Raw genomic sequence first — 21,248 nt, forward strand, 5'->3', positions numbered from 1 at the left:
GTATAACAAGAAACAGAAGAGAACCAGTCAGCAAGAGAACATTGCGATCGCCCTATTAGGGGTAGCTGTACATGAGTAGCAAATTTATTACCATCGCAACGAAAGCGTATCATCCTGGGACGTGCGGGTTTTGATGGCACTGACGTCTCACGTACCGAAGGACCCTCAAGACCCTCTAACATGAAAGAAAGGCTCATACAAACAGGGAACACCATTTCAGGACCTAATGATTAATTGACAGCAGTCTGTGGGCGAGCAGACTGGGGAGGCGACTCAGCGCGGTGGGATCCAGAACGTACGGAATGACTCTGCGACGTTGGGCGCGCATTGTCTTTGGTTGGATCATATGCCAAGGGAGGAACTAAAGTATATCTGGTCAATCACAGCCATACCGTGATGCGTTGGACTGGTCAAAATACTCACTGCTAAATCCATATCCTTCGGTGACCCCTTCCCGGTTTTGTGGGTCGATTTCTACGCGAATGGCTACATCCAGACCGCCGTACATGCCGCTGTTGTTGCTGAAACCATCCGCTGCAGAGTGTTTTGAACCAGCATTGGCCTCCCCCGCATGGAGGGGAGAGTGGCCGTCTTTGGGCAGCGGTACCACTGTACTATCATTATGTTGTGTTGAGCCACCCCCATTGGCGAAGGGGGTATCGACTTCGGTGATGCATGCATAGTTGCGTGACGGCATTGTCACCTTGTTCCAGGAAGCGCTCTTCTCCTGACCCCCTGGTTGTTGATCAAACATGTCCATCAGCGTTTCATCGGTATTTGGGTCGAGATGGTGGAGCTTATTTCTTCGGGCTAAAAGATTCGCAACTGCCTTCGGAGGTGGCTTGTTCGTGATCGCACTGCTGACGACGTTGACCATATATCGAGGGTCGTTCACACTTTGAAGACCGAGATTAGGGTTCGAATAAAAACGTCCAATAGCTGCCAAGTGCACATCTCCACCCAGGATCGTAACCCGAACCGAATAAACCTTAGCCATTTCTTGGAGACGTTGAATAAATAGCCTGCGTTCACGCTTGTGCTGACGAGCTGTGTAGTGGTCATCTAGATCGTCAAGCAGGTCTACCTGGCCGTCAAATTGGTTGAACAAGCCGCCTGCAAACCCAAACCGCTTGTTGAGTAAACGAATTGGCGCAATGATTGGGGAGCTGAGAATATTCTCCAACCATGCAAGGCGTGGATAAGCAATAGGGACACCCAAAAGCACAACCAGATGCTTGATGTCACCATTGGCCGCCCTCAATTCGTGCTCAAGTCGAGAAAATATGAGATCGTACGTATCAGGATAATTCACCTGATGGCGGGTGCGTTCCGTGCGTGCATCGACACCGATGAAGGCGATCCGCTTCCCGAGACGCATGTACAGGTTCCTACTCTTCTCTTCTACATAGGGGCCTGGTCGCTTTCCAACTATCCAGCTATCGTCCTCGGCCTGGTTTTCCAAGACAAAGGTGTTCTCCAACTGTCGAGGATCCGCTCCTGCTGTTCCATTGATTGCATGCATGGTCTGCGGGGCATCCGTTGTGTAGGTCGACCTGGGTGGTGCGACGTGATGCTGAAACAGGCAGTAGTATTTGAAAGCAACGCCTCCAATGCCGCGAAAGACGGAACAACGCATGAAGTGATCTGTGTAGGAGCCGAAGCCATCGATTATATCGTGGTCGTCCCAGATATTAATCTGAGGTATGCGTCCATTTGCCGCTTTGAACGGTTCAGTAGAGTACCATCGTACGTAGTTTTTATAGTAGTACTCGTCACATCTAGCCCGCAAGTCATTATCAAAATTGTGCGCACGTCTTTTGTGGGGGTTGGAGATAGAGGTCCATTCCTTCAATGGGCCGTCGACGCGGATTCCATCATTGTAGAGCTGGTCACCACCACCAATCATCGCATGAAAGGGTTTTTGCGTATGCACGCGCAGGACATCGTTCCACAGGTTTGGACCGATCCAGGCATCCATATCTGTGCCAACGGAGAAGCCATTGCAGGAATGAAACATGAGGCGCATGGATTGGTTTATAGATGGGACCACGAAATCCCAAGGCGATCTCATTCCCTGTCCCTCCGCATATTGAAAACCCGGAATGCTGTACTCCCAGCGCGCTTCATATGACTCGAGAGGTAGTGAGATTGAAAATCGCCAGAATGCTTTCGAGGGATCTTCGAAAAGGCGAAGGCCGTCGATCGTAATGTTTTGGTTATTGTATAAGTCCCCGTTGACCGAGGCATTGCCCTCGACCGGGCCAGCCTGGCGCAAAACGAGCTGCGGCTGCTTTTGACCAGGTTTCGTCACAATCAAAACACTGCCACGCCAGATCGAGGCGGATGGAGTGACATCCATATTCTTGAAATTGATTAAGGGCCCGCAAATTACATCTATTTGCGCATTCGAATCGCGTAATTGGCCATTGAAGGCTGCACCGGGCAAAGTCAGCGACATGATCCGCTTTTGGAACCATCCGGATGTTAGTAGAGAGCTTACCCGGCTGAAGTTGTTCGGCCATTGCAGAACGATTGCTCAGGGCTGCGAACTGCTCGTGACAGATACGGTACTGGAAAAGGAAACACGAGAAAAGAAAAGATTACTAGATGTGTTCTCGCGGGCAGAGTAATCAATTGGACTGAAACCGCCAGGGGAGGGTATCAAAACAAAGACCGAGAAACAAGCCACAAGGAGACAAAACGCTAAGACGTGATCACCACGTTATTAAATTCCGGGTGATTCAGAAGAGATCACAATAATCTGGTTCACCGTACACAAGCGAGTGGGAAAGGGGATAAGATCGTCTGATTATGGGTCGGTTAAGAACAGGGGGATGGAGTAATGGAGAAGGCAGCAACAACTTGGCGCAATTAGCAAGACAGAGGACTGAAAAGCGCACATACACACTACTCACTCACATTCACAAACACACAGAGAGAGACAGAAGGGGGAAAGGATGTATATATATATATAAAGAACGAAATGAGGGGGAGAAAAAGAAGAGAGATCCAGCTAAAGGAGCGAGGTGGAAATCAGAGGGACCGCAAATGTATGCCGCCCAGCAATTCCGCAGTAGGGCTGAAGGGCTGAGCGGAAAAAGGAAAAAAAAAATAAGAAAGTGAAAGGAGGGAGCTCAGGGAGAAGGAAGGCTGCGGAAGAGCGAAAATTGGACGAGAAATAAGCTGTCGAGCAGTGCTTGGCACCGAAACTGCAGTGTACTAAACTACCCAGAAGATAAATAGTTCCTTGGCAGTGATGGATACAGTAGAGCGAGAGCGAGAGATTGGCTTCATGATTGAAATGATGATGAGGAACACGCCGGATGCTGTGGCTGTGCCCCTGTGGGTCAGTGACTCCACCAGTCCAATGCACTAGTATTACTAGTATTGATCGGTACCAGGTACCGTACGTGGAATCTCCGAGGCTGCATGATTATCAGATGATAATGATGTATGAGAAAATGACCTGTTCCCTCCCAACATAACATATCGAATACCTTACAAAGAAATTGCAATCACAAACATGAGATAAATAACATGTGCTCATAGTCTCAGAGTACGACAAATTCTCCTTTTCTTTTCTTTTCTTTTCCTCTTCTTTTTTCTCTTTTCCCACCTATTTAAGAGAAAGCCTGCACAAGATGGAGAAACACCTGAAGCTATCGACTTGCAAGGTATCAAAAAAAAAAAAAAAAAAAAAAAAAAAAAAAAAAAAAAAAAAAAAAAAAAAAAAAAAAAAAAAAAAAAAAAAAAAAAAACAATCAGTAAACTCCAAACTCCAGGTTCGGGGAAGCAATGAACACACACTCAAAAAAGAAGAAGAAGAAGAAGAGAACGGGCCGAACAAGCATAACAAGGCTAACGCAACCAACATGGCCCCTCAAAGCTGAAAATCCAAAGATTTTTAGATTCAACCAGCAATATGCCCGTGAGGTCATTGCAGAGCATGACTTAGTCGAGTAACAGGCTGGAATGAAGACGACAATGGGTCATCCGCGCTTTTTGCTCCAATATCGAGTGTACTTCTATTTTCCAATTGTCGCTCTCTTGACCCAACTCTGGAGTAACCGAGCCATTTACGGCCTTTGTTGGAGCCCCATTCCAAGTGCACTCAGCAGCCCTCCAAAATGAGCACGATTTTCAAGGCAATCCAATTCGGGTCGGGTCTCGATTAGGCCAAGAATCTGCTTCAGGAGGAGAGAAAGTGGGGTTTTGTGGTACTCGGTCTCTTCGAGCCCATTGTACGCTTCATCCTCAAATTTAACGGCTTCGGGAGACATTGAACTCCAGCGGTAGAAAGGAATCGACTCATACTTAGATAGGGGTGGAGTTCTGGGAGTTCTAGCGGGGCACGACGCAGTTAGACTCCCTTTGGACCTGGCTACCATCCCTCCCAGAACCTCCTCTGGAGATTCGGGGGGTGCGTCAACCTCCGGAATGGTGAAGAGACTTTCAAGTCGTTGCTCCGTCTCTGCCTTTCTCTGGACCCGGTCCTGGTGACGGAGCATGTTGCAAGTATCCAAGCCTGGTGCACACCAAGACTGGGTCTTCAAGCTGCCATCTTCTACGGACTTGCTAAAGGTGAAAAGGTCGCTAGTGAACTTGCCAATAGATGAGTTCCGCTGGTAAGTTGCCTTCGTATAGTCGCCCTGTGAAACAAACCATGCCCTATACGAGGCCCGTGCCAGGATAATACGGCATTCTTCCATGTAGCGGGTGAGCCTCTCTTTGAATCTTTCCATGATATTTCCGTCCTGCTCGAAGATAACCTCCGCGAAGTCCAGTACCCACTGGCAGAAGAGAACAGTAATGACGAGCTCCATCCCCGGATCATCACACGATCCCATGGCTATGCAATAAGGGCTTGAGCTAAGAATTCCCATGCCAACATGCACATCCTCAGAAAGCCCAGACTCTAGAAGAATGATGAGATCCGGTATGGTGATACTGTACATGGTGAACCCAAGGTCCCACACACACCAAAGATCATCGGTCTTGTTGGGCATCCACTCAAAATGGCGGGCGAATAAGGCTTGGTTGTTATAGTCAAATCCCAGGACATAGTGTCTGCCATTGAAGGAAGGCCCCAAATCGGCAATGGGAAGGTTCCAAAATAGGAACTGAGGTTCTTCACCAACAGTACATGGCTCAAAAGCACGTTCTTCCAATAGCTCACTGTAATACACAGGGCGACAATCAATACCGTCATATACGAACATCCCATTGCGTCGCGCATGTGTGTCTTTCCCCCTTTCAACGGAGCAGAGGTACAAGTGGTAATCCACAACCTCCCAAGGATGGCTCACGCTGTACGTAGGAGGCTCGTTTCCCGGCTCTCTGATCTCCAAGTCGGCAGAGTCATCTGAGTGTACTGAGTCAGTCTCGGATATGTCGCTGGAGTATCCCTCTAGAATCTCTATCCTTTGAGCAGGATGCAGTGTGCCTTCGTCGAAGAAGGGCTGACCAACAACCGAGGGCGATGCTGCGTCATTCTCATTGCCACCATCTGCATACTTTATTGCCCCCCAACTTCTCTTGAGCCTGAATACGGGGGGGACAGGCGTCTCGCTTGCTGTAGTGAAGTAAATCTTGTAAGGCATTCTTCCGCAGCCCAAACTTGGGTTCGAATGCTAAAGTTCCTCTGGTAAATAGAACAGAGACTTCAGCATCAAGGGAAGAGAGACAAACTCTTCACACACTTTGTGCAATACAGAAATAAATGACCAATAAATGACTTCAAACAAACATTCCAAACAGTTAGAAGGTGAAGATCAAACAAGCAAAAATGGATGGTGAAGGGAATATGATATGGAGATGAAGGGGCTGCTAATTGAGAGCGATATGTTGAGGATGAACGCTAGGGGATAGTTTTAAAAAAAAATATGGAGTGCAGGAGTGAAAGAAAAGTACTTGGGTGAACACTACCAAAATCTTTTATTAGTATCTTTAGATTACTCCAGTAATCAATGGCCCTCACAAGCTGCTGGACATAACCAGAGATTGAGTCATTTTGATTGATGGACTACGATATTTCTATATAACCCAGTCCTGTGAACCACTATTGGCAGTCAAGTTCTACATGTTCCACCCACTTGTATAGCTATCTATTGCCGAGAGATAAGAGGTGACGCTATTGTAAACAATAAGATGTAAACGCATGGAGTGACTGATCAGATGTAGAGCCTCATGGCTTTATTCACTCACAGGAAGATAACACAAGCTAGCAAACGTCAATAGAGCTGTAGCCTATACGTTGCCTGTCTGGGAGGTTTTCTTTTATTTTCATTGTCTAATACAAGACTTCTCTTTAGCATTTAAGCTTCTCATGAATGAATGCCTACTGCAGTTGCTGAGAGGCGGGCTCTCTTTTTGTCCACTCTCAGCCCTTCTAGAAACCCATATGTCTGAAATAATGGTTGCAGATTCTGGACTAAATACCGTGCATGTCCTGGTCCGTAGAACTGCTATCTTTCTTGCCTTTCTAAAGTTGGACATTCCTTCCTTCTTCCTATTCCTATGGTTGAGATATGCAAGAACAAGATCGCAATGAGGGAAGAAGAAGAGCGAAGAAAAAAAAAAAGAAAAAGAAAAAAGACCTGGGTAATATACAATATGCATAAGCAAAGGATTAATGGGAGTGTATTGCAGCGAAAGTCACAGCTGAGCAGGCACGTCGTAGTTATACAGCTCTAACCTTCCCATCAACATCAACCCCGAAAGGTGCGCTCAAACCATGTCCTATTCTTTCGTCGTTCGTTTTCCTTTTGCATCTTGTATGCAGCTGACCATAGTGCTCCCGCCAGGAATCCTCCAAGGTGAGCCCAGTAATCAATCAATGCTCGGCGGGTAAACATGTTGACAAATTCTAAGGCGACAAGGCCAGTTAGGACCATCCATCCTTTGGCTGAAGCAACTTCCTGCCATTCAGGTGGAAGGAAGAAAAACGTGAATTCCTCACTGTCCATATAAGATAGCCGTTAGCATGGGTTATGCAAGCTGTATCGCAAGAAGCCATTCAATACGTACTCGGCATGAAGCATGCACCAAGCAGCAACCAGAGCCGAGATAGCTCCGCTAGCTCCAAGAGCAGTAAGACCCAAATTCCCTTTCAGGATATTGGCGGTTAAAGATGTGAAGGACCCAAAAACGCCAGAAGCCAAATACAGAGCTAAAAAGTCCCCACGGCCAATCTCATCATGAACTAAAAAAAATGAAATCGGTTAATGTCACGGTCACCAGACGGAATATCCAAGCACTCACGTCTTGTCCCAACAAACCATAAGACCACCATGTTCAATGCTAGATGATTTACCGTTTGATGGCTAAAGACGTTCCCGATCAAGCTGAGTGGACGAGGATACGCAGCGACAGTTATGAAATAACGATTAAGAAGCCTCCAGGCCGGGGGGCAAAGCTTCCATAGAAGAAAAACACCGACATTCGTTCCTATTATAGCCATAACCGTAGCCGCTGCTGGGGGAACATCGGGCCACAACCGATCAGCCTTGGCGGGAGCTTGGTAATTGTTGGAAAAAACGTAGCAAAGGCCAAAAGTTACGAGGGTGATGCTAAGGACCCGGAGGATACGACCGCCCTATCGGCGGAAAGGTTAGTCCAGACAAGCATGTACAGGACGTGCATCGGTAAACATACATTTGTCAACTTAGACACATCCAAGTCCCAGTCAGTGGCTCGTAGATGGTGTTTCTGTATCCATGCGAGAAGTGGGCGTTGATTGGGATCCGCACGTTCCCGCACTACATGAGTCGTTAACACCTTTATCCCGAGAATCCTCAACGCCGAAGTCTCACCTTCCAAAGACGCTGTATCTTCGAACCTCTGGAGTGCCGTATTCTTCTGCCTCATATGCTCTAGCTTTTCACGCTCCTTTTGTTCACCGTCGAGCCATTCTTGGCGTTTCTTTTCTTGTTCGGCCAAGAGCCGTGCTTCATTTCGCTTCCTGGTTTCTTTCAGAACGCTTTTGCCATACGGGTCGTTCGAATCGCCCAGTTCAGCACCATAGGAGCCACTTTGGGGTTTGTAGAGACCCAGCTCTTCTGCGCGTCGGACGAGTTTTTCCTCCTCTTGCAGCTCTTCTCGTTCGATTCGTGCGAGAATGGCAGCATCCTCATCGAGCGGGTAATTCTTGCGTAGCCATTGCAATGCCGCATCGAGACTAGAAGGACGGACGGAGCGAGTTATATCGGAAGGAAGGTCAAGATCAAGGGTGCCATCAAGACGCCTACCCTGGAGAATAGCGAGAGTCCTGTTTCCCAACTGAGGGGTTATCCTCGCACGGCTCCCAAAAACCGCATTAATTTCAGCCGTTGAAAAGGGCTGCGGCCGGAGCTGGACACCATATTCAACTTTAGGGGCCGGCTTGGTGCGCAAGCATCTCGAGCTTGTGAACAACCGGACTGAGCTTGGGAGCTGTTCCGACGTCGTACGGGAGCAAGACAGGTAGGGAGTCGTAGACGGAAAAAGGTTCAAAGGACCAAGGCGCCGCCCGAATATGCTACCATGATGCCATGGAGAAGACACATAAGAAGTGGAGCGCAGCGACGCTGGATTAGATGGAAGCAAGCTCAAGGAACGGGGCCCCGAGCATGGGATCCGCCATGCTATACAGAACACATTGCTCATATCCTGCGACTGGCAGTCAAATCCTGCCTGAAATGAGCTTTGTCAGCCTCTAAGTGGAGTGCTCAAAAAGTTATCAGTGAGAGTACAATGTCGACAAGGACTTCGTCAGAGGTTCGATGGTGAAAGCCCACCGACTTCTCCGAGGCGCCCGAGAATTGTTCCGGTAATACACGTACATATACAGTGGACTGTGCCTGGGTAGATAGTATCAACGACAGTATGTGAAAAATACTAGATGAAGATACAATATTAACAGCCCAGGTATGCCCCTGGTCTTGCTTGGCAAATATTGGTTCTGTATAGTATTATTATAATATATGCCTGCACTGCAGTATAGCTGTACGATATTGTTCTGAACGAAATTGGTGATCTATATGGAGCACTCTGTATGTAAATCTTGAATCACTCCAACCCTTTGAATGGGACTACACCAAACCATCTGACTACTCTAATCATATAAGTATTAAAAGACCTGTGGACTTATAACCTTGACCAATCCGTACCTCTCTTCCTTAGGGACCAAGACATCGATCCCTCTTGTGTACAGAGTACAGACAATCAGTGCATATGGTATTATATAGCACTGTCACGTGAAGATAAAAAAAAAACAATGACAAATAGTTGCCAGTTTCCGGAGTAGTGTTCAACATAAACACACAGGAATTCAACAGGAGAAGGAAAGCCAGTAGAGACAACCCAAATAATGTCTGCAGAATCCCTTCCAATTACTCTCGCTGCATTTGAGGAAGCTATCAAAGAGCTTCCGCTTTCTTCCGTGTATGCCAAAGCCTCCGAACTCTCCAACTCCATCGCACATCTGCGGCGCTCAAATCAAGAACTAAGGGCATTCGTGAATGAGTCATGCGACACCGAGACTGAGAAAAGGGAACTAGAAAAGTATATCACTGAAAATGATGAAGTGATCAGATCGATGCAGGAAAGGAATTTGCTACTAAGGTCGGAAATAGAGGGCCGGGGTCAGCAATGGATCGAGATCGAGGACACCGCGCCAGATACGAAAGCAGATGAGAACCAACAGCCATCTGCATCTGAACCCACTACAAATGGGGCAGCCGTAGAACGGCCAAATGGTGCGCAGCAGGAGCTATCCACCACGAGGTCTGTTCCTGATACCCAGAATGGCCACGAGCAGGATGGCGTCTTTCTTTGAAGCTACCCGCGCAAGCCAAGATAGACTTGCATCCGTTGCCTAATGAGCAATCTTATCCACGCAATATGTACGAGAGCCTTTTGCATTGACAGATAAATATTTCTATATGTAGGTTCAGACAAAACTGAACCCAAGTATATTTTGCAGACCCAAACTCTATGGTCACTAGAATTCAAGGCTCTCACGATCCGCCATTGTACCAGGTCAACCGAGCAGTCCTGGGTCCCCTTAGATGACTAGTACAGATACTTGCACTGCCGTCAATTAAAGCACTTGATGTGTCCACGTTGCTCAAGTTGGATATCCCAGGTCGAATAGATGTAGTGAGCAGATCTTCTATCCTACAATTATCACCACATGCTCACTTGGCTCTATCGAAGACAGTCATTTGCACATCACACTAGCTCTAGGAAAAGTCAAGATTATCCAGGCCCCACCAACAAAACTTATCATAGAGTTCTATGCACTTATTGTCGAGGCCAGGAACAGCAGTGTTGGTGATTAAAACCTAACAGGACAGATTGCTTTGATGGGTAAATGCAAAAGTAACTTGAAAGAGATATTCACATCATATGCTTAATGCGCAGACTTTCAACTCGAGCCGTGTCATCCACTGTCACGCTTGAACAGTCTAAGAACCGGAGGAAGGCGAACCAATAAATCGAAAAGAGAAAGAAAGACTGGAAGGAGATGCAAAGCTTGACCGTAAGACCAACAAATTTCCAACGCCAGGTTAGAAGACGGTCAATTGCCAGTAAATGAAGGAATACAACGACTTCTAGCTCAGCTAGAATTTGGTTGGCCCCAATGACCACCTGAAAGCGCCTCGGTGGGGATTCTCTGCTGTTTGATGAAGAGATCGATCAGTGGCTGCATAGGCTCCATCTCTTTGTCAGAAACAAGCTTGTAATATTTGGCGACTGTAACAAAATGTACGAAACACATGTTAAGGATGTCGTGCTTATTAATGTGCCAGAAAGGGTGCAACCAATGTGCATGGTACAGATGGGCGTAGCAACGGAACATCTGCTTCATGATTCCTTGACAGTCTTTGTAAAATGTCTGGGGGAAGCCGCTGGACTTGCCAATCCACTCCTCGCCAGGCGTGTTTGCGCCAGGACTGGAGGGGCTGGTGCCTGAAATCTCATGGAGCGCGAAGGTATCTGGCAGGCCGTTGACTTTGTCGGTGGGGAACATAACGGGGTCGTGGATCTTGCTGATAATCCATTTTTCGACACGGTTGATGAACTTAGGGGCCGAGATTTTGGCAGCGCGGCCATCTACGAGCCAGGTGTACGTTAGGCTAGAAGTTAAGATTGTCAGTCATGAACCAATTCACTGGTTATACAGTAATGACCATCTTTCGACTTACCGTCCAGCAGACATAGTCGGGCAGGTGGTCTCGTTACAGATGGGAACACCAGTAACTCCGTTGACCTCCTGGATAACCTGGAGCATACCATGAAGCAAGCGATATTGTTCGACGACTACATATGGCACGCGATCAACATACAGAGCATCAGGAGGGGGTTTAACGGTTGCCCTTACTCTGATGCGCCAGCCATTCCCCAAGCTCCACATTCTTAGGGCAGGCACATAATGTCAAGAAATTGCCCTTGACATTTAATGGGGCATACTTTTCCTGGAAAAAGTATTTGGGTGCGTCGGGGTCATATGCTGCGGGGCCGTCCAGGGGCATGTTTGGAGCGGTAGACGGTGAGTTGGGTACTTGACCCGCCTGGGAACCCTGAGGAGCTGGCGACTGAGCTGGGCTTCCATTGTTCATCTTAGGGACGTTATTATTGTTGTTATTCTTGTTATTACCACCCCGGCCAAACCCTTGGCGGCTGGAAAGAAAATCGTGTCACAGATCAGTATCAACAGTCCGATAGAGGAGACGTGGGGAAGAGAGAGGCAGAGAAAATCAACGGAGATCACTCCGTAGGGAAGTTAATGTGAGAAAGAAAAACAACAAGGTACAAGTAGAACAGTTGGCATAGAGACGAGCTGACGGAGCTATTTGTTATACTTTAAGGGGCGCATGATGTGGAAGCCATAGGGACTTAAGGGGAAGGCAGACAATGTGAGGGGACGGTACATAGGGGACAAGTGATATGGGTGAATGAAGCGGGTGACTTACACACTTTGAAAGAAGGTTGCCATGATCAAGTCTTCAAAGACTAGCTATGGTGGGGGGGTTTTTTTTTTTTTAACCGATAAGGAATAAAACAATAGCAACAACAGGAGAGAGTACAGAGTAGAGAATAGAACGAGTCTATTGATATTATTCTGTGATCTCCTCTATCGGTCTGGCCCCATGGAGCTGCCGCCGATGCTAAACTATATTGGGAGCGGAACGGATTATCCTTCGTTTCACTATGGCGGTGCGAGTATCAATCAAACATTACCTTAACAGAAGCTCCGCGGACATCACAATTGATGTTCTTGGTATCTCCGCGAGAGGGGGTTTTTTGAAAGAACCACAAAGCTATCCACTATACCTGACATATAGTTGAGAATATATTCCGCCAATTGAACTGTAAAGACTCACCTCCGAGCTGAGTTGCGACATTACCATATCTTTTTCTTTCGTCTGTGCCTGACAGTTGCACCCTATATCTGATACAACTTCCAGCCCCTGCAACTTCGAACATGTCTTCATCCGATGAGGACATTGTCCGTCGCCCTGGTCGTGGCTCAGGTGCTGGTCAACCTGCCAGCCCGTCCGGCAGCGAACATAGTAACCCTGCCACTGCACGCAATGGCAGCCCGGTCGGAGCTGACCCTGATATCCTTAACGACGATGACGACGCCGATCTTTTTGGCTCTGACGGATCAGAAGGTGGCTTTGGAAACGATAATGAGTACCGCCCACTTTTTTTTTTTTTATCTTTATGTACGATAGATATGTTAACCCGTTGCTAGTCAACCACAACGTAACCTTGACGATGAAGAGCTAGATTCCGGCGATGATGAGGATCGCTATGATCGAGCAGTGGACCGTATGGACTATGAAGATGGTGGAGAGGGACAGTACCAGGAAACGGTCAACATCATGGACTTAAGCTTGGGTCGGGCGCCCGAACCAGTAACCTCCAATGGCGAGGTTCGTCACACACCACAAATTTATAAACAGGTCATCCACGTGGCTCACTGAAACCATTCTAGATTTACACCATGCCAATCCCTAACTTCTTGTCGATCGAGACCGAAGAGTTTAACCCGGAGACATATGTTGCGCCTCCGTATAGTACTGCAGCTACATCTCTATGTTGGCGCCATGATCCTAACAATGGCGCCCTCATTCAGTCTAACGCACGCATCATTCGCTGGGAAGATGGCTCCATGACACTACAGCTAGCTTCTGCACCTAAGGAGCAATACAGGATAACAACCAAGCCGCTTGCGCCTCTCAACAAATCTGGTGACTATGAGACGAAATTAGATTCGCACGTGTACCTAGGCGCAGCCGCGGAGACGTCTTCCGTGTTCAGACTGACCTCTCACTTGACCCATGGGCTTACAGTCCACCCTACGACTGTCGAAACAGATGATGCTGTACAGCGTCTCCAAGAATCGTTGGCCGCGGCTGTTCGCGGCACGAAGAAGACAGTAGATGGGTCCGCACCTGTAATTGAAGTGAAGGAGGATCCTGAACTCGCCAAGCGGCAGGCAGAACTTGCAGAGCGCGAGAAATTGAAGGCCGCCCGCCGGCGCCAGCAGCTCGCAGATCGGGAGCTTGATCGCGGCCGCCGCGTTGGTGTTCACCGCACCGGAGGTGCTGGTCTCACCATAGGCGGATTGGAGGACGATGACGGGTTACTTACCACACGACCCCGCGCAAAGAAATCTCGTACATCTAATCGGCGGGGGGAAATATATACCGATGACGAGGAAGATTACGATCGGCGGGGTCGAACTAGGGAAGATGAATATGACGAAGATGACGGCTTCCTTGTGGGCAGCGATGAAGAGCCAGAAGAGGTCGAGGATGATGAGGAAGAGGACATTCTTGAAGATGATAACATGGATGCTGAAGGCGAGAACGAAGATGAACTACCAGCCACGAGACCAAGGGAGACAAGAGGCCGTGGAACAGAAGCTGGGTCGGGCGCTGCAGGAACCCCTCCTACTAGAAAAAAGAATCGTTACATTGTGGACGATGATGAGGAGGAGTAGAGGTCACTGACTACAAGTTTCGTTTAATGATAAGTCTTGCTACCTTCTATGAATCAGTCCTTGACGACATCTGTATCTATATGAGAGTGTTTGGAGTAAACCATAGCGAGTGAAAGATCACTTACAACTAGCCCTAACGTTAATACACTAGGCTAAACCAGAAATGTCCTCAGTTGTACTTTTAGCACTTGTCAATTGTGTTGATAGCTTGCGAACTACTTGCCTAATATTAATGGCCTCAACTATTTACTACTAGTTAATACAGGGATGCTTCCATGTACAAGGCGTATATCTACGCATGGAATGTATCAGGGTTAATGACAAAAAAGAGGGATGGAGACACCAGCTACGCATAGTTCGTGTGAGATCGTACTCTTCCTGAAACGCCTGTCAAACCAGCAACTAATCGAGTATCCACAAGCAACCCAAACGCCAAATCAATCGTCACGTGTATCATCGTCAAATAGGGTTTGTTGCTGTCGCGACAAATCTTCCAACATATATGTTCAAGAAACCACACCATCTGGGTATTCGTGCGGCTCAAACTCGAATCTGGAAATAACATCTCTGGCACTCTTAGCCACTCGAAAGCAGAGCCAACCCTGTTCGTCGCGTGGGTCAGGACCAATTACAGTTGGTGTCTTGGATCCGACGTCAGAAGCATCGGGACGAGCCTCTGGGTGCCGCTCAAGATGCCACCGTCGTTGGCGTGCTTCCATCTCTTGGACCAAGGAGAGCAAACTTGGTGAATCCGAGCACGCCACGGAGCCAGCTGGATCACCGGGTCCACCTATAACACCACTCCGAACTATCTGCCGAAGCCAGTCTTTCCAAGCCGCTGCAGGGTCAGCTGAGCTCTTGTTTAAAGCAGCCACATAGGCCGGCGGTGCCGCTTGTTTCCCGAGTTCTTCGGCATTAGTTTTTGACACTCGCAGCCAGGCATCGGCAACGATATTCAGGAGGGTCCCAGTGAACATAACATTCTGTATAGCTGTTGCGAATTTTGTTGGACATGTTTGACAACGGATGACTGCTCGCGCAGTTTTCGCAGCAATGAAGAGTGAGCATAATGTATGTTGAGATATCGGGAATGGGGCAAGAGAGGACAGATGGCTAAGGCATAGATACAAGTATGATAAACATGTACACTGAGTTTCAGAGCATTCCGAGTCCGAAGGAGTTGCGGGAGGTGAATGTATATGCGATAGACCCGGCGGCATCGCAAACGGATTAGGCGTTGCTGCAGATACACTGGAGAAGTCTGGCCAAGGCCCAGTTGTTTCAGGAACTGGTTCTGTGAATTTTTCGTGATTCAGTTCCCATGAATGGTTATGGTTATCGTCTGTCGATAAAAGGTGACGAGAGGCTTGCGGGATGCTAAACGGGGCACTGTAGACAGGAGCGCAGATACGGAATGCGTCTGATGCGGACGTAGCTTCCGAGAAATGACTTGAAGATTCGAACGTGGAATTGTTCAGATCAGACCATATTTCGTCGCCTGAACAACCAAAGAGAGGCAGTTGGTCGCTATCTTCTCTTGCACGTTTTTTGGGAGGTCGCCCCATTTGTTTCTGCACGGAGTAATGACAGACAAGGGACTGCTTTAGACAGCGGCTACAACCCGTTGCTTCACCGGAGCATTTCAGCTTCCGTTTCCCTGTTTCGTAAAATGAATATCAGTATACTCTAGATCGTGTATAACTCTTATTTTGCGATGGAGACCTACTGCACTCGTCACAAGCCGCATGTCTTTTGAGTGATGGAACCGGAAGGCCTGTAAAGTCAGGCTTGCCCGAATCACTAATCGTGGCAGCATGGCACTGGCCCCAGTCACCCTGCATCCTAAAAGTGGGATGATGGTTAAATGTTGATAGTAAATAGTAATAAAACAGGTACCCCTCCCCCAGCAAGGCTGGTACTGCTTCTAAGCCTCCCCGCCTTGTATCAATCTAAGTTGACGATAAGAGCGGCCTTGAAGGCGGTATGTCACATGGGCGGTCAGACCACATGGGGAAAAAAAAAAAGAACAAGAAAAAAAATCTCGGGTAGAGAAAGAGAGGGAGAGCAAAGAAAGAAACAGAAGCTTCCAGCCAATTTGTTGGACTAAAGCGGACGCAGGCATTCACCATGATGGATGCCTCTAAGTCTTCAAAAAAACGAAAGGCGGTTACTCGGGATGTTGAGGAGGAGGCTGGTGTGTTTTCTGGGGATGAATTGCAGGCTGGCGTCCTAGACGGCGCACTTTCAGATAATGCAAACGACCTATCCAGCGATGAGGATGTCAGCGATTCGGAAATCGAATTGGTGGATGATTTTAGCGATGAAGAAGATGGCGATGAAGAGGAAGAGCTCGATAGTGATGAAATTCCTTCGGATGTGGAAGAGTCCCCTAAGAAGACGTCTGGCACTGCAACCGCTCGTGATGAAAGCTCTAGCGATGAAGAACAGTTGAACTACCGGATTGAAAAGGATGCCAATGGAAATGACCGTTACGTCTACGATGAGATAAACCCGGACGACAACTCTGATTACTCTGATGTCGACGAGAATACGAACACCATCGGCAACATTCCCTTGTCTTTTTACGACCAGTACCCCCATATCGGCTACGATATTAATGGAAAGAAAATCATGCGCCCTGCCACAGGGGAAGCTCTTGATGCGCTGCTCGACAGCATCGAAATTCCTAAGGGCTGGACTGGTCTTACCGATCCCTCAACCGGCAAACCCTTGGAATTGAGCCAGGATGAGCTGGAGTTGTTGCGTAAGGTTCAGATGAACGAAATCCCTGAGGAGGGATATAATCCCTATGAGCCCACAGTGGAATGGTTCAGTAGCAAACAAGAGATTATGCCCTTGAGTGCTGCCCCCGAGCCGAAGCGTCGGTTTGTGCCATCGAAACATGAAGCCAAGCGGGTTATGAAGATCGTCAAAGCAATCAGAGAAGGCCGCATTCTACCTTATAAGCCCCCGACGGAGGAGGAGGATAAGGAACAGGACATAATCAACTATGACTTGTGGGCCGACGAAACGGAGCGACCAGACCATCCCATGCATATCCCTGCTCCTAAACTTCCACCACCTGGTTATGAGGAAAGTTACCATCCGCCCCCTGAATATTTGCCCGATAAAAAGGAGCGAAAGGCTTGGGAGGAGGCTGACCCTGAAGACCGTGAGCGGGAGTATCTTCCCAATGACTTTGGCTCACTTCGGAAGGTTCCTGGGTACGAAAGTTTTGTCAAAGAGAAGTTTGAGCGCTGTTTGGACCTCTACTTAGCACCCAGAGTTCGGAGAAGCAAGTTGAATATCGATCCTGAAAGCCTTCTTCCAAAGCTCCCTAGTCCTGAGGAGTTGAAGCCATTCCCGACTGCCTGTGCTACGGTGTTTAGAGGACACAAGGGTCGTGTTCGCACCCTGGCCGTTGATCCATCTGGACTCTGGCTTGCTACTGGTGGTGATGATGGAACTGCGCGGGTGTGGGAGTTACTTACTGGTCGCCAGTTGTGGAGTGTGAAGTTAAGTGAAGAGGATCCAGTGAATGTGGTCCGTTGGAGGCCTGGGAGGGACGCTGTTATTCTTGCGGCTGCAGCAGGCGACGATATCTTCCTTACAGTGCCCCCTATCGCGGATCCGGAAATTGAGAAGGCCAGTTTGGAGATCATTGACGCAGGCTGGGGATACGCAGCGTCGAAGCCTCCCCCAAGTGCTGCAGAGGAGAACAAGAAGAACATTCCTCCACAGTGGATTCGCCCATCATCATCGCTCACAGAATCCGGGGTGTGCGCTGTCATTCCCCTCCGGTATGTGGTTAAATCTCTCTCATGGCATCGTCGCGGTGATTACTTTGTTACTGTGTGCCCCGGCTCCTCGACCCCAGCTTCTGTGGCCATATCTATCCACACACTTTCCAAACATTTGACTCAGTTCCCCTTCCGCCGACGTATCAAAGGTGGTGGGCCACCTCAAACCGCTCATTTCCATCCCTCGAAACCTATCCTTTTCGTTGCGAATCAACGAACAATTCGTGCCTATGATTTATCCCGCCAGCTCCTTGTCAAGATCATCCAACCCGGAGCTCGCTGGATCTCTTCTTTCGACATTCACCCGACGTCTTCCACTGCCTCCGGAGGGGATAACCTCATCGTTGGATCGTACGATCGCCGTCTACTGTGGCATGATCTTGAGCTTTCTCAGCGTCCGTACAAGACGTTGCGGTACCACCGCAAGGCTATCCGCTCTGTCCGGTTTCACCCAAGCGGACGCTATCCTCTGTTCGCCGACGCAAGTGATGATGGCTCCCTCCAGATTTTCCACGGCAGCGTTACGGGTGATATGCTCAGTAATGCCAGTATTGTACCTCTCAAAGTCCTTAAGGGCCACAAAATTACCGGAGAATTGGGTGTCTTGGATGTCGACTGGCACCCACGGGAAGCTTGGTGTGTCAGTGCAGGTGCGGATGGAACTTGTCGGTTGTGGATGTGATTACACGCCATCGTATATATTTGTCAGTCCGCACTACTACCATTTGGCCCAGCCATTTCTACATGAGGCGTCCGTTGTGTATATTATTAGTCTTAGATATCCATCGCAAAAGTTCTATCCACTTGATACATCCCTTGTATTTCTACCACAGACTCTACAACATCAGCCTTGTCGGTTACTTCGTACAATTTCCCCTCCCCTATCCTTGTCTTCTTCTCAGCTGAGAACAGTATATTACCGGACAAGCGGTGGGATTGTATGATATTATAGTAGCATTTAACCATACATCTATAGCTTTTCTTCCCCAACGACCCACAGCAATGTAACATGGATGGAAAAGAGAATGATCTAGTTAAAAGAATTATCTATATAACACCTCCGCTCCAATCTCTCCGCAGCTTCTCATATTTTTTAAGGTCTGTAACACTAGGCCGGATGAATGCTTTCGCAGCCACAAAATCTTCATGCTTTATTGTGTCCCTCCGCTTGATGGCAGCGTATCCAGCACGGCGGAGCAAGCTTCCCAGGTCAGCACCGCTGAACCCTTCACAATCTTCGGCCAACCTTCTGAGGTCGTCGTTGAAGTCGACAGGAATGTTGCGGACCAGTGTCCGTAAAATCTCAGCCCGCTCCAAGGGGCTAGGCAGGTTCACGAAGAGAAGTGTCTCCAGTCGACCTGGACGAAGCATAGCGGGATCGATAATATCCGGCCGATTCGTGGCTGCTATTATGTAGATTCCTTGGCGATTACTGCCCAGGCCATCAAGCTCAGTGAGTAGCGTATTGACTACACGTGCAGAGGCTTCAGAAACAGTGTCGTCTCGTCGTGGCACTAGGGCGTCAAGCTCATCAAAGAATATAACACAAGGGACGGACGAGCGAGCGCGAACAAATACTTGCCGTACCGCACGTTCGGATTCACCGACGTATTTATTAAGTAACTCAGGGCCCTTAACACTGATAAAGTTGGCATGAGACTCGTTGGCCACAGCCTTAGCGAGCAATGTTTTACCGCACCCAGGCGGACCCCAGAGGAGAACGCCAGTGGGGGCTGTAATGCCAACACTCGCGTAAAGGCTGGGATTTTTGATAGGCTCGACAATTGCAGTAGTAAGTTCTTCACGGACACCCCCGAGAGCGCCGACATCTTCCCAAGTTGTGTCTGGGATGGTGGCAAATCCCTCTCGTTTAGAGGAGGGTTGAATCTTAGGAAGCGCAATTAGGAAGTCTGCATTTGAAACGAGAACCACTTGCACTTCCTCTCCGATTGGCGTTTCTTTGGCATGCGTGATTAACCGCCGCAGCTCCTTGACCTTGGGACTGAGATCATCTGCCTCTTCGATATCCATTTCCTCTCCACTGTTTGCTTTTAGTATCTCCAAGTATCGTTTTATGGCAGCAGAGCCAGCAGTGGAAACTAAATCATTAAGATCGGCTCCCACGAAGCCAGCCGTTCTATTGGCCAAGTATTTGAAATCTATGTCGTCTGCCAGACGCATCTTGCGCGTTAGTGCTCGTAGGATCTGCTCTCTGACAGGTTCCGAGGGTACAGTCATGTTGATTTCCTTGTCGAACCTCCCTCCTCTACGCAAGGCGGCGTCCAGGCTGTCCGGTCGATTCGTAGCGGCAAGAACAATCACGGGCTTTCCATCGGTTTTCTCCAGCGCCAGGTCGTCCATGCATGTTAGAAGCTGGGCAACAATCCTCTTTTCCATTTCCCTCTGCGCACTTTCTCTCTTTGGAGTGATAGCGTCTATCTCATCGATGAAAATAAGGCAAGGTGCTATCCTCTTGGCTTCCTCAAAATATTCTCGTAGCGCCTTTTCAGACTCTCCTGACATACCCGAGACAATTGAGGGTGCTGATATTGAAATGAATGGCACGCCCAACTCCGCCGCGAACGCGTTCGCAATCATAGTTTTTCCGCATCCTGGTGGACCATGTAGCAGCACACCTCGGGGAGGCTGTACATTCGATGACATATAAACCTGTGGACGGGTCATGGGTAGGATGACAAGATCTCCAAGCTCTTGGACCACGTCGTCCAAGCCACCCAAATCTGAAAGGCTGACATGTGTAGGCGGAGATCGATCAATCGCGCTCTCGGCCTTGCGGCGCTTGGAAGAATGGGACTCGCCCCCATGTTGTCGTCTCTTGCTTGACTTAGGCGCAGGGGTTGCAGCTTCTGCGCCATTGGTCTCAGGCGCCTTAGAGGGTGCTGAAGATGTGTTGTTCCACATGCCCACGATGCTCTTATTCAGGCTATTGGATGCCTACAACAGTTAGTCGCTCACTGACGTTGCGTGAGGCTAAGAAAGGAAAAATGAGGTCCTTACCGGAGCAGGGGACTGTTGTTGTTCTTCCAGGCCTTCAAAATCTCCGGTTACAGAGTCATCTTCATCTTCCCCAAGTAAATCTGTTTTTATTACCTCCACAACCCGCTCGATACTGTCTTCTAGGATTCTCTTCGGTTTTCGGTTCAAACTAGAATTTGACCTTTTGATGGAGTCGTAAATGGTCGGAACCGAAAGTCGAATTTTATCAGTCTCGGATTGGTCCTCGATAAATTTGTGCACGACCTGGTAGACCTATAGACGAGAGGCAATTGGCGATAAGAAACAAACATTAGAGGCTGGAAGTAGGATGTGGTCCTTACCTCACGATCTAGACCCTGCCGTAAAGTCGGTCTACCTCCGCGACGCATGATATGCAACACCAATCCCAGTGAGCACTTGGCTCTGCAAAAAATGTCCTGAGAAACGGAGATGGCTAC

At 48.5% G+C, this 21,248-nt stretch overlaps 10 protein-coding genes across 10 annotated transcripts; 4 read left to right on the top strand and 6 right to left on the bottom strand.

Moving 5' to 3' along the window:
- Positions 1–154: 154 nt before the first annotated feature.
- BDV37DRAFT_25691 (uncharacterized protein) lies at positions 155–2,666 on the bottom strand. The gene is made up of 3 exons (XM_032082878.1): positions 2,501–2,666; positions 424–2,433; positions 155–361 (listed from the first exon to the last, which is right to left on the bottom strand). The coding sequence occupies exons 1-3, from the start codon at positions 2,520–2,522 to the stop codon at positions 231–233; spliced, it is 2,163 nt and encodes a 720-aa protein (XP_031935915.1). The 5' UTR covers positions 2,523–2,666; the 3' UTR covers positions 155–230.
- BDV37DRAFT_25686 (uncharacterized protein) lies at positions 2,667–3,275 on the top strand. The gene has a single exon (XM_032082874.1). The coding sequence runs from the start codon at positions 2,812–2,814 to the stop codon at positions 3,121–3,123; it is 312 nt and encodes a 103-aa protein (XP_031935916.1). The 5' UTR covers positions 2,667–2,811; the 3' UTR covers positions 3,124–3,275.
- Positions 3,276–3,782: 507 nt separating this feature from the next.
- BDV37DRAFT_262957 (uncharacterized protein) lies at positions 3,783–5,901 on the bottom strand. The gene has a single exon (XM_032083487.1). The coding sequence runs from the start codon at positions 5,598–5,600 to the stop codon at positions 4,077–4,079; it is 1,524 nt and encodes a 507-aa protein (XP_031935917.1). The 5' UTR covers positions 5,601–5,901; the 3' UTR covers positions 3,783–4,076.
- Positions 5,902–6,303: 402 nt separating this feature from the next.
- BDV37DRAFT_262962 (rhomboid protease PCP1) lies at positions 6,304–8,736 on the bottom strand. The gene is made up of 5 exons (XM_032083488.1): positions 7,812–8,736; positions 7,654–7,757; positions 7,261–7,594; positions 7,027–7,201; positions 6,304–6,957 (listed from the first exon to the last, which is right to left on the bottom strand). Exons 1-5 carry the CDS (start codon positions 8,641–8,643, stop codon positions 6,708–6,710), a joined length of 1,695 nt encoding a protein of 564 aa, XP_031935918.1. The 5' UTR covers positions 8,644–8,736; the 3' UTR covers positions 6,304–6,707.
- Positions 8,737–9,346: 610 nt separating this feature from the next.
- On the top strand, positions 9,347–9,814 carry BDV37DRAFT_288363 (uncharacterized protein; the record flags this gene model as incomplete). The annotated part of the gene is made up of 1 exon (XM_032088261.1): positions 9,347–9,814. One exon carries the CDS (start codon positions 9,347–9,349, stop codon positions 9,812–9,814), a length of 468 nt encoding a protein of 155 aa, XP_031935919.1.
- Positions 9,815–10,205: 391 nt separating this feature from the next.
- Positions 10,206–12,085, bottom strand: BDV37DRAFT_25748 (Mob1/phocein family protein). The gene is made up of 4 exons (XM_032082955.1): positions 11,959–12,085; positions 11,363–11,661; positions 11,187–11,301; positions 10,206–11,117 (listed from the first exon to the last, which is right to left on the bottom strand). Exons 2-4 carry the CDS (start codon positions 11,598–11,600, stop codon positions 10,598–10,600), a joined length of 873 nt encoding a protein of 290 aa, XP_031935920.1. The 5' UTR covers positions 11,601–11,661; positions 11,959–12,085; the 3' UTR covers positions 10,206–10,597.
- A 154-nt stretch (positions 12,086–12,239) lies between these two features.
- Positions 12,240–14,125, top strand: BDV37DRAFT_262968 (Paf1-complex subunit LEO1). Its single transcript, XM_032083489.1, has 4 exons — positions 12,240–12,353; positions 12,450–12,678; positions 12,740–12,920; positions 12,983–14,125. The coding sequence occupies exons 2-4, from the start codon at positions 12,467–12,469 to the stop codon at positions 13,991–13,993; spliced, it is 1,404 nt and encodes a 467-aa protein (XP_031935921.1). The 5' UTR covers positions 12,240–12,353; positions 12,450–12,466; the 3' UTR covers positions 13,994–14,125.
- Positions 14,126–14,175: 50 nt separating this feature from the next.
- On the bottom strand, positions 14,176–15,964 carry BDV37DRAFT_262970 (Zn(II)2Cys6 transcription factor rglT). The gene is made up of 2 exons (XM_032083490.1): positions 15,720–15,964; positions 14,176–15,650 (listed from the first exon to the last, which is right to left on the bottom strand). Exons 1-2 carry the CDS (start codon positions 15,832–15,834, stop codon positions 14,500–14,502), a joined length of 1,266 nt encoding a protein of 421 aa, XP_031935922.1. The 5' UTR covers positions 15,835–15,964; the 3' UTR covers positions 14,176–14,499.
- A 108-nt stretch (positions 15,965–16,072) lies between these two features.
- erb1 (ribosome biogenesis protein ERB1) lies at positions 16,073–18,690 on the top strand. Its single transcript, XM_032083491.1, has one exon. The coding sequence runs from the start codon at positions 16,121–16,123 to the stop codon at positions 18,473–18,475; it is 2,355 nt and encodes a 784-aa protein (XP_031935923.1). The 5' UTR covers positions 16,073–16,120; the 3' UTR covers positions 18,476–18,690.
- A 24-nt stretch (positions 18,691–18,714) lies between these two features.
- On the bottom strand, positions 18,715–21,245 carry BDV37DRAFT_25778 (putative AAA family ATPase/60S ribosome export protein Rix7). The gene is made up of 3 exons (XM_032082980.1): positions 21,132–21,245; positions 20,812–21,063; positions 18,715–20,748 (listed from the first exon to the last, which is right to left on the bottom strand). The coding sequence occupies exons 1-3, from the start codon at positions 21,177–21,179 to the stop codon at positions 18,841–18,843; spliced, it is 2,208 nt and encodes a 735-aa protein (XP_031935924.1). The 5' UTR covers positions 21,180–21,245; the 3' UTR covers positions 18,715–18,840.
- Positions 21,246–21,248: the final 3 nt, after the last annotated feature.

Source organism: Aspergillus pseudonomiae (genome assembly GCF_009193645.1).
Source record: "Aspergillus pseudonomiae strain CBS 119388 unplaced genomic scaffold BDV37scaffold_116, whole genome shotgun sequence".
In the NCBI taxonomy this organism is placed as follows: Eukaryota; Fungi; Ascomycota; class Eurotiomycetes; order Eurotiales; family Aspergillaceae; genus Aspergillus; species Aspergillus pseudonomiae.

What these genes read in the sequence shown, in the direction of transcription:
- BDV37DRAFT_262970 (XM_032083490.1), bottom strand. Translation starts at nt 15,834, where the DNA reads ATGCAGGGTGACTGGGGCCAGTGCCATGCTGCCACGATTAGTGATTCG. An exon ending in TGCGGCTTGTGACGAGTGCA is followed by an intron (nt 15,651 to 15,719) that starts GTAGGTCTCCAT and finishes TTTACGAAACAG; the next exon opens with GGAAACGGAAGCTGAAATGC.
- BDV37DRAFT_25691 (XM_032082878.1), bottom strand. Translation starts at nt 2,522, where the DNA reads ATGGCCGAACAACTTCAGCCGG. An exon ending in GGCCGAACAACTTCAGCCGG is followed by an intron (nt 2,434 to 2,500) that starts GTAAGCTCTCTA and finishes TGCCCGGTGCAG; the next exon opens with CCTTCAATGGCCAATTACGC. An exon ending in CGAAGGATATGGATTTAGCA is followed by an intron (nt 362 to 423) that starts GTGAGTATTTTG and finishes GATATACTTTAG; the next exon opens with TTCCTCCCTTGGCATATGAT.
- BDV37DRAFT_25778 (XM_032082980.1), bottom strand. Translation starts at nt 21,179, where the DNA reads ATGCGTCGCGGAGGTAGACCGACTTTACGGCAGGGTCTAGATCGTGAG. An exon ending in GGCAGGGTCTAGATCGTGAG is followed by an intron (nt 21,064 to 21,131) that starts GTAAGGACCACA and finishes TCTCGTCTATAG; the next exon opens with GTCTACCAGGTCGTGCACAA. An exon ending in AACAACAGTCCCCTGCTCCG is followed by an intron (nt 20,749 to 20,811) that starts GTAAGGACCTCA and finishes TAACTGTTGTAG; the next exon opens with GCATCCAATAGCCTGAATAA.
- BDV37DRAFT_262968 (XM_032083489.1), top strand. Translation starts at nt 12,467, where the DNA reads ATGTCTTCATCCGATGAGGACATTGTCCGTCGCCCTGGTCGTGGCTCA. An exon ending in GGCTTTGGAAACGATAATGA is followed by an intron (nt 12,679 to 12,739) that starts GTACCGCCCACT and finishes ACCCGTTGCTAG; the next exon opens with TCAACCACAACGTAACCTTG. An exon ending in CAGTAACCTCCAATGGCGAG is followed by an intron (nt 12,921 to 12,982) that starts GTTCGTCACACA and finishes AAACCATTCTAG; the next exon opens with ATTTACACCATGCCAATCCC.
- BDV37DRAFT_262957 (XM_032083487.1), bottom strand. Translation starts at nt 5,600, where the DNA reads ATGCCTTACAAGATTTACTTCACTACAGCAAGCGAGACGCCTGTCCCC.
- BDV37DRAFT_25686 (XM_032082874.1), top strand. Translation starts at nt 2,812, where the DNA reads ATGGGTCGGTTAAGAACAGGGGGATGGAGTAATGGAGAAGGCAGCAAC.
- BDV37DRAFT_25748 (XM_032082955.1), bottom strand. Translation starts at nt 11,600, where the DNA reads ATGAACAATGGAAGCCCAGCTCAGTCGCCAGCTCCTCAGGGTTCCCAG. An exon ending in GGAATGGCTGGCGCATCAGA is followed by an intron (nt 11,302 to 11,362) that starts GTAAGGGCAACC and finishes TGCCATATGTAG; the next exon opens with TCGTCGAACAATATCGCTTG. An exon ending in CCGACTATGTCTGCTGGACG is followed by an intron (nt 11,118 to 11,186) that starts GTAAGTCGAAAG and finishes CTTAACTTCTAG; the next exon opens with CCTAACGTACACCTGGCTCG.
- erb1 (XM_032083491.1), top strand. Translation starts at nt 16,121, where the DNA reads ATGATGGATGCCTCTAAGTCTTCAAAAAAACGAAAGGCGGTTACTCGG.
- BDV37DRAFT_262962 (XM_032083488.1), bottom strand. Translation starts at nt 8,643, where the DNA reads ATGAGCAATGTGTTCTGTATAGCATGGCGGATCCCATGCTCGGGGCCC. An exon ending in AGATACAGCGTCTTTGGAAG is followed by an intron (nt 7,758 to 7,811) that starts GTGAGACTTCGG and finishes CGACTCATGTAG; the next exon opens with TGCGGGAACGTGCGGATCCC. An exon ending in ATGGTTTGTTGGGACAAGAC is followed by an intron (nt 7,202 to 7,260) that starts GTGAGTGCTTGG and finishes CATTTTTTTTAG; the next exon opens with TTCATGATGAGATTGGCCGT.